General features: G+C 42.7%; 1 protein-coding gene across 1 annotated transcript; it reads left to right on the plus strand.

Annotated features, from left to right (window-relative positions):
- The first annotated feature begins 949 nt into the window (after positions 1–949).
- Positions 950–6,102, plus strand: LOC118561082. The gene has a single exon (XM_036132863.1). The coding sequence runs from the start codon at positions 1,639–1,641 to the stop codon at positions 6,100–6,102; it is 4,464 nt and encodes a 1,487-aa protein (XP_035988756.1). The 5' UTR covers positions 950–1,638.
- Positions 6,103–8,972: the final 2,870 nt, after the last annotated feature.

The following is an 8,972-nucleotide window of genomic DNA, read 5'->3' on the forward strand; positions in this document are numbered from 1 at the left end:
TTACATCTGTACCATTGAGCAAGAACAGTCTGCCACAGGATCTCAATCAGAATGTAGTCTGGACTTTGACTAGGTCTCTCTACCACCTTTGCTTTAGTTTTTTAAATCATTCAGATTTGGACTTGCTTGTGTATTTGGATCATTGCTTTGCTGTGTAACTCAAGTGCGTTTAAGCTTAAGATTCCAAACTAATGGTCAGTTCTTCTTCTTTTGGATCTCTTTGTATAGAGGAGAATACAGTGCCTTGTAGAAGTATTCAATCCCCTTGCAATTTTACTTAGTTTGTTGCATTCCAACCTGTAATTTATGTCCTTGTGTTTATGCATGTCAAACGTCCTTGGGGTTTTTTCCCTGGTAACTGTCTTTCGCAGCCACAGACTGTTATCTCATAATCCGTAAGAAAATGTTTAACATTATTTTTATGTTATGGATCTGAGGGAGCTGCTCTGGTCAAATGAGAGTGAATTTAAACTTTTCGGCCACAAAGAAAAACACTGTCTTTCAGCAGGTCAGCACATGCCATCACTGCAAGAATACCATCTCCACAGTGAAACATGGCGGTGGTAACATCATGCTATAGGATGTTTTTCAGCAGCAGAAACTTAGAAGCTGGTCCTAACTGAGGGAAAGATGGATGGGGCTAAACCAGTCAGTCTGCCTGTGATTTCAGACCAGACTGAATGTTCACCTTCCAGCAGAACATTGACCCAACACATATTACTGAAGCAACATCGAGGGTTTTTTAAATATGTTGGAATGGCCTAGTCAAAGTCCAGACCTCAATCCCATTGAGAAAATGTGGTTAGACTTGATTGATGTTCACCTGTGAAAACCATCCCACATGTGGGAGTGGTGGTCTACTGGTTAGAGAGCCAGGCGTTTCCATCTTGGAGAGGCTGCTGTGATGGCCGCATGTGCAACCACACAACAAATGATTTGGTAATTTCATTTCAATGTCATATTTTACTTTAACACATGTCACTTTTTCACTTTGATTTGACATTGGTTAACTATTTGGGTGCACACATTTAGTTGACTCATTTTGTCATTTCTTGTGTTTTTGGTTTACTTTAAACTAATATACTTTTTATCTGAGTTGCCAGTTCCTGGGAGGCTGTCATGTGGGTGTGGCCAGTAGAGGAAAGGAGTCCCCAGCTGCAAAAGATCCCCATGACAAGGAGGCTTAGTTGGACTCTTCCACTTAGTTTTAGAAGGGGTGTTGGAAATGTTTAGGTTTTTCTATGTGGTTTTGTCTTTTGTAATTAAATTTGGCAAGTTTAATTATTTAAGTCCTCTTCCTCATAGGTTGCTGATTTTAGTACTGTACTGATTAGTTTGGTCTTTTGTTGTAGTTTTGTTTAGGTAAATGTATTTTATGTTCCCCTCTTGTGTCAAAATGGTCTGATCAACCAGTGTATATGTTTCCCTTGTGTGTCAGTTTAAGAGGAGGAAGGAGAAAAAGTATGTTCGTGTGGTAAATAAATTTTGTTACTATTTTTCTCAAAGATTTCCCTGTGCTTCTCTGCTTTTTCGGCTCGGTCCCTTACATGTGGTGGCAGTGGTGGGATCTGCCAGTAAGAGAGCACAGTTTTTCCCCTTTTTTTTTCTTTTCCATGGTGAAACCTTGAGAGGTGGATAATGCAGCGTGGAGGACGTAACACCAGAGGAGTTCGTGTGGAGCTGCCCGAGGAGGCTGCTCAGGAGGAGCAATTGGATCCATCCGGGCCAGGATTGTCTGGAGGGGTAGCAGACAGAGAAGAGGAGGTTCGAGAACCAACCCTGTCTGACCTGGCTGGGATCCTTCGAGCTCACATGGGTCAGCAAGAGGCTCGTGATGTACGGTGGAGGGAGGAGTCAGCACGCCAGGAGCAGCGGTTCAAGTCCCTGCAGCACCAGTTTCAAATGCTTCAGTTGGAGGTACAGGCCCGGACTTCTCCTACACCAGAACCCACTGGACCAGGGCCAGACAAAGAGGATTTGGAGAACCTGGATTTGAAGGAAACAATCCAACCAACTCAAGTTATATCATCAGGTCAGTCTCGTTTTCTCCAAGAACCTAGACTTGAAAGATTATCAGAAACTGATGACATTGAACACTTTCTTATAACATTTGAGAGGATTGCTGCATCATGTAGATGGCCCAAGTCAGAATGGGTTTTCCGCCTTATACCCCTGCTAACTGGTAAAGCAAGAAGCGCTTATGTGCATATGGATATGGATGATGTTGATAGCTACAAACATGTCAAGGAGGCTATCCTAAAGAAATATGATATTAATCCAGAAACCTATAGGCAGAGATTTCGTTCCACAGATGTTGGACCTGGAGAGACTCCTAAAGAACTTTATGTAAGATTGAAGGAGCTGTATGACAAGTGGATCCAACCAAGAGATAAAACTGTAAAAGAGGTGGGTGAAATTATCATCTTGGAACAATATCTGCGCATGCTATCCCCTGAGCTTCAGGTGTGGATCCGGGAGCACGATCCTTCATCAGCGGCCCAGGCTGCTCAGTTTGCAGAACAGTTTGTGGCTGCTCGGAAGAAAGGACAACCATGGAGCTACTCCACCTGGAAGGCTGCAAAGGACACCCGCAGACCAACAACCTCTCAGTACCAGCAGAAAGTTCCTGGTGGGGGTAAGACTTCCCTAAGAGAGAATGAATCAGCAAATGTCACAAAGCAGTACCATAAAGTGCCCATATGTTATCTGTGTGGACAAGAAGGGCATACGAAACCAATGTGCCCGAAGAATCCTCCTAAGCTAACCCAAATGTGTGTGGTTCCCTATAAAAGTGCATTTACAGGTTGTGATGGACATTCAATAAAACTGACAACTGTAAAGATTAATGGGAAAACGTTGAAAGCCTTAGTTGATACCGGCAGTGTGCAGACTCTGGTGCAAAGACAGTTTATACCAGCTAATGTTGTTTGCACCTCTGAGACTATTCCTATTTGTTGTGTACATGGAGACGAGAGATTCTACCCCACAGCGGACATTTATATGGAGGTACAGGGGCAACCTTACCTTCTGAATGTGGGAGTTGCAGATAAGCTTCCTTTTCCAGTTGTGTTGGGTAGCGACTTACCCGTCCTGTTTGATTTAGTGCAGGATTCTCACATCTGTAATATTGCTGTTACCAGGTCCCAGGTCAGGCAGGTTGACGAACCTTCTGTGACTTTGAGGGCCCTACCCTTTTATGATGCAGATTTGGATGTACAGCCTGGCAAGACACGGAAATCCCGCAGGCAGAAAAGGCAAGAGAAGTATCAACATACAGTCATGACACCTGGAGAAGTCTTGGATGCTCCACTGGATCTTAAAGTGTCTCTAAACATGAGCCAAATGCAGCATGATGATCCCAACCTAGCTGCCTTGTTACAGGAAGCAAAGACCGGGAAAGAAGGGACAGTGTTTAAATCTGGTTCTGGGAAGTATGTCTTTGAAAAGGGCACCCTTTATCACCTACAGGGCTCAGCTAGAAAGTTGGTGGTGCCTAAAGGAGCACGTGATACCGTACTGGTCTTGGCCCATTCCATTCCCTGGGCTGGCCACCTGGGGAAACACAAGACCATTGCTCGTATAAGGCAACATTTCTACTGGCCGGGCCTAAGAACTGATGTTGCCAAGTTTTGTAAGACATGTCCTGAGTGCCAGGTGACATCCAATAGATTACCCTCTAGAGCACCACTTCAACCTCTTCCCATTATTAGTGTCCCTTTTCAGCGGCTTGGCATGGATATTGTGGGTCCACTCGAGCGAAGCAGAGCCGGTAACCGCTACATGTTGGTGATTACCGACTACGCAACCAAATATCCTGAGGTGTTTCCACTAAAATCTATTAAAGCAAAGGCAGTAGCTTTCTCCTTGGTGCAGCTTTTCTCCAGAGTTGGATTTCCATGTGAGATTGTAACAGACCAGGGTTCCAACTTCATGTCCACACTGCTGAAACAGGTGTACCAGCTGTTGGGAATTAAAGGTGTGCGAACTACTCCTTACCACCCACAAACTGACGGCTTGACAGAGCGGTTCAATCAAACACTCAAGCAAATGCTCCGTAAGTTTGTGAATGAGGCTGGTTCTGAATGGGATCAATGGCTCCCCTACCTACTCTTTGCTTATAGGGAAGTTCCCCAGGCATCTACAGGTTTCTCACCATTCGAATTGTTGTATGGTCATGAGGTGAGGGGGCCTCTGGCTCTACTCAGGGAGACCTGGACTGGAGAACAAGGGGGTGAGGAAGCTGATGTGGTTTCTTACGTTGTACAGATGAGAGAGAAACTGGAAAAGATGTCAGAGCTTGCTCAGCAGCATATGGCTGAGGCACAGAAGTACCAGAAGACTTGGTATGATCGGTCTGCACGACATAGGACTTTCAGCCCGGGTCAAAAGGTCCTAGTTATGCTGCCATCCTGTGACAACAAGCTTTTGGCTAAATGGCAGGGTCCGTTTCAAGTGGTGAAACAGTTGGGACACACCACATACCAAGTTGCCATTCCAGGTAAAAGACATTCCAACAAAGTTCTGCATGTAAATCTTCTCAAGGAATGGGAGGAAAGACCACGACAGAAGGCTGCTGTGTTATTGATTAGATCGGTGGAGGAGGAAGAGCTGGTGGACGATCAGTATCTGCCATCATCAGCACCAATGGCTTTGGATTTGGGACATTTGTCAGCTGTTCAACAAAATCAGGTCAGAGCTTTGTGTCATCCAGACATATTTCAGGAGTATCCAGGTCGCACTAATATTATTGAACATCACATAACTTTGAAGGAGGGTGCACAAGTGAAACGGATGAGTTACAGGATTCCAGAGCGTCTTCTTGTTTCCTTGAAAAAGGAAGTGGACTTGATGCTTTCTTTGGGGATCATTGAGTACTCAAAGAGTGAGTGGTGTAATCCTGTGGTTTTAGTCCCAAAGAAGGACAGCTCAATCCGTTTCTGTATCGATTTTAGATACCTGAACTCTGTGTCCAAGTTTGATTCCTACCCTACACCACGCATTGATGACATCATTGAGCGTCTGGGAAAAGCAAAATACCTGACCACCATCGACCTGTGTAAGGGTTACTGGCAGGTTCCCCTATCAGAGTCGTCCCAGGAGTTGACAGCCTTTCGGACACCTTGGGGACTGTTCCAGTTTACCGTTTTGCCGTTTGGACTGCATGGTGCTCCAGCAACTTTCCAAAGGCTAATGGATCAGGTACTAAATGGATGTGACAACTATGCATGTGCTTACCTGGATGATATTGTGATCTACAGTGGTTCCTGGGAGGAGCATCTCAAGCATTTGGAGGAAGTGCTGAGGCGTCTACAATCTGCAGGCCTGACTATCAACCCTGAGAAATGTGTTCTGGCGCAGTCTGAAACTGAATACCTAGGGTTTGTTATTGGGAATGGAGTCATCAAGCCACAGGTCCGGAAAGTGCATGCCATCGAGTCTTGCCCTCTGCCCCGAACCAGGAAACAGCTGAGATCCTTTTTAGGGATGGCTGGATTCTATCAGCGGTTCATCCCCAACTTCTCTGCCAGAGCTGCTCCACTAACTGACATGATTGGGTCAAAATGTCCTATGGTGATCCAGTGGACAAAAGGAGCTGAGGCCGCTTTTAAGGACATTCAACAGTCTTTGGGTAAGAGCCCAGTTCTTCATTGCCCTGACTTTGAAAAGCTATTTATTCTGCAGACAGATGCCTCAGAGAGGAGCATAGGAGCCGTCCTTCTGCAGGGTCCAGCAGAAGATCAACATCCGGTGGCATTCATCAGCCGTAAACTCTTCCCAAGGGAGACTCGTTATTCTACAGTGGAGAAAGAGGCCCTTGCAATTAAGTGGGCCCTTGACTCTTTAAAATATTACCTCCTGGGAAGAGAGTTTACCCTGCAGACTGATCATAAGGCCCTCAAGTGGTTGCAGCGGATGAGGGATACCAACGGCCGCATCACGCGATGGTACCTGGCTATGCAACCGTTCCGCTTCACCGTGGAGCACATCCCGGGTAAATGTAACCTGACAGCAGACTACCTCTCTCGTTGGGGTTGTGAGGACTCTGAAGGGAGGGGGAGTGTGATGGCCGCATGTGCAACCACACAACAAATGATTTGGTAATTTCATTTCAATGTCATATTTTACTTTAACACATGTCACTTTTTCACTTTGATTTGACATTGGTTAACTATTTGGGTGCACACATTTAGTTGACTCATTTTGTCATTTCTTGTGTTTTTGGTTTACTTTAAACTAATATACTTTTTATCTGAGTTGCCAGTTCCTGGGAGGCTGTCATGTGGGTGTGGCCAGTAGAGGAAAGGAGTCCCCAGCTGCAAAAGATCCCCATGACAAGGAGGCTTAGTTGGACTCTTCCACTTAGTTTTAGAAGGGGTGTTGGAAATGTTTAGGTTTTTCTATGTGGTTTTGTCTTTTGTAATTAAATTTGGCAAGTTTAATTATTTAAGTCCTCTTCCTCATAGGTTGCTGATTTTAGTACTGTACTGATTAGTTTGGTCTTTTGTTGTAGTTTTGTTTAGGTAAATGTATTTTATGTTCCCCTCTTGTGTCAAAATGGTCTGATCAACCAGTGTATATGTTTCCCTTGTGTGTCAGTTTAAGAGGAGGAAGGAGAAAAAGTATGTTCGGGTGGTAAATAAATTTTGTTACTATTTTTCTCAAAGATTTTTCCCTGTGCTTCTCTGCTTTTTCGGCTCGGTCCCTTACAGCTGCAAAGGTCATCAGTTTGAAACTCAGTCTGTCACTCTGGGTCCCTGAGCAAGACCCTTGACCACAGATTGCTCCCTATGCGACCCTCAGGGTAGCAGCACACTGCGTCCAAAGGGATGGGTTTAACACAGAGACAACTTTCCCCTTTGTGGGACTAGACAGGGAATTATTACTAGGCAAGGCAAATGTATTTGTATATAGCACATTTCAGTACAGAGACAATGCAAAGTCCTTTACAAGATTAAAATATAGAAAAAATAAAACACAATAAAAGCAAGTAGGCATAAAATGTAGAAACAAAATACAATACTAATATCATGAAGGAGCTGGGGCAGTTCAGCCTTGAGGAAAGGGCAAAAATCCCCGTGGCAAGGTGTGGCCAGCTCATAAAGACTGATCCAAAGCAGCTGCAGTAGGAATAACTGTAAAAAAAATGACCCTACAAAGTAGGGCTTGATGATATAGGAAAACAGCATGTCAATAAAACAGAAATCAGATTGATCTTTATCGATAATTATCAAAAAATTCAAAACATATTTTACGTGTAGCCCTGGCTTCTTTATGTTGTTTCTTAATTACCATATTACAGGTTCATTTTGAATAGCTATGTTTACATGAACAAAAGGAAAAAAGGGCCTTATTTACATGACGCTTTTTTTACTCTGATCGGCTATTCATTCTGATTAGTTTTATCTTTGTAAATGTAGCTATTGTTATTGTTCCTTTGCACGTGCAGGTCAGTTTGGAGCCGCAAACTGTTCACACTGCAGTCCAACCTAGACAACATTTTAAAGTAATGGGAACACATCTTAAAACCAGACTTAAACATTTTTTTTATTGAGCATTAGGGCCAGCAGTGTGGAAGTATCCTTAATGAAGATAGCGTGAGTTAAAGGCAGCTGAAACATCTAACAAGACTAATACAGTATGTCCCCCAGTGGCCTCACTGTTGACCAGTGCTAAAACTATAAATTGTTTACAACAATATATAGACAAAAGATCAGCAGAAGTAAAATATCCTGGGTAGCGGGGAAGTTAGGAAGTCTAAGAATTTAACATTTTATCTCTGTTAACCGTGTATAAAGCATACAGTGGCATGATAACAGAAGACAATGCTCAGCTCTCTGTGTTGAGGTTTAAAGAAGACAGAGCTGGCATTGTCCTGGGGAATGGAGGAAAACAACAACCAAAGTAGTAAAGAAGTAAAGGAATCAGCTTATACTTAAAGCAGTGGTCCAGAGGAAAGATGGAACTGTCAGGCTTAGATTTAATTGCACAAGTGACTCAAATTAATGCAGTTCCAGCAACAATGTTTTAATATGTAATTAAGAGTTGGAAGTGTTTCCAAAAACCTTGATTAATCATCTAAATTATCCTAAAACCTAAAACAAATTAGATTAAAACTATATAACTAACTGTTTTTACAGAGCAAATATTTGATCAAATTCAAAAAGAAAAATGAAGCGACTGCATTAACTTAAAAACTTGACATGAAATGTTCTTTGCAGTTTCATTCTTTCTTGTGTTAAAAAAAGATGTAGGTCTGTTTTAGCTTTCTCTCCATCAGCCTTCACTTCTGGGATGAAAGGAATTAACTGAGAGCTTTAAACCTTAACAGCATAACATCAAGTTTGAGCAACATCAATCTTTCTTTTATAAACCCTGTTTTTTCGTCATCACTCACCATTACCTCTATTCTCCTTCCCACAAGGACAAAATATCGCTTAAAGAGTAGGAGGACAGAATGCAGAAAGGAAAAAATAAAACGTAAAAAAGAAAGAAAAGGTACAAAGTAAAGTGCTGAAATTTACTAAACCAATTAAAGAACTCTAAAGTGGTCCAAATAACAAGGAGGAAAATAAACAGAGCCTCTCTGAAGTTGAAAGCAGGTGAAAAAAATTTCTTTATATGGGCATCACGTTCACTTTGACTAAATTACATCAATGTTCTTATGTGTACTCTCATTCTACAGCTGCTGCTGTCACAGCGCAGCATAGCTACAGATCTCCTCAAGCAATTTCTTGTCTTGTTACCTCACCTCTTTTAGGATGAGGACCTAGAAGAAAAGCAGACCAGGAGTTTTGCATATTTTCCTAAATTAATCAGTAGAACATTACAGCAAATTGCAAAAAAAAGCCTGCAAATAAAACTAAGTTTATGTATATTACTACTATTTAGAGTTTGCATTGGATATTTACATTTAGACTTGTGTGTTCAACATACCCCGTACAGGAGACTGTCAAAAAATGGGCCTCTGCAAA

Source organism: Fundulus heteroclitus, unplaced genomic scaffold (genome assembly GCF_011125445.2).
Source record: "Fundulus heteroclitus isolate FHET01 unplaced genomic scaffold, MU-UCD_Fhet_4.1 scaffold_557, whole genome shotgun sequence".
Taxonomy (NCBI): Eukaryota; Metazoa; Chordata; class Actinopteri; order Cyprinodontiformes; family Fundulidae; genus Fundulus; species Fundulus heteroclitus.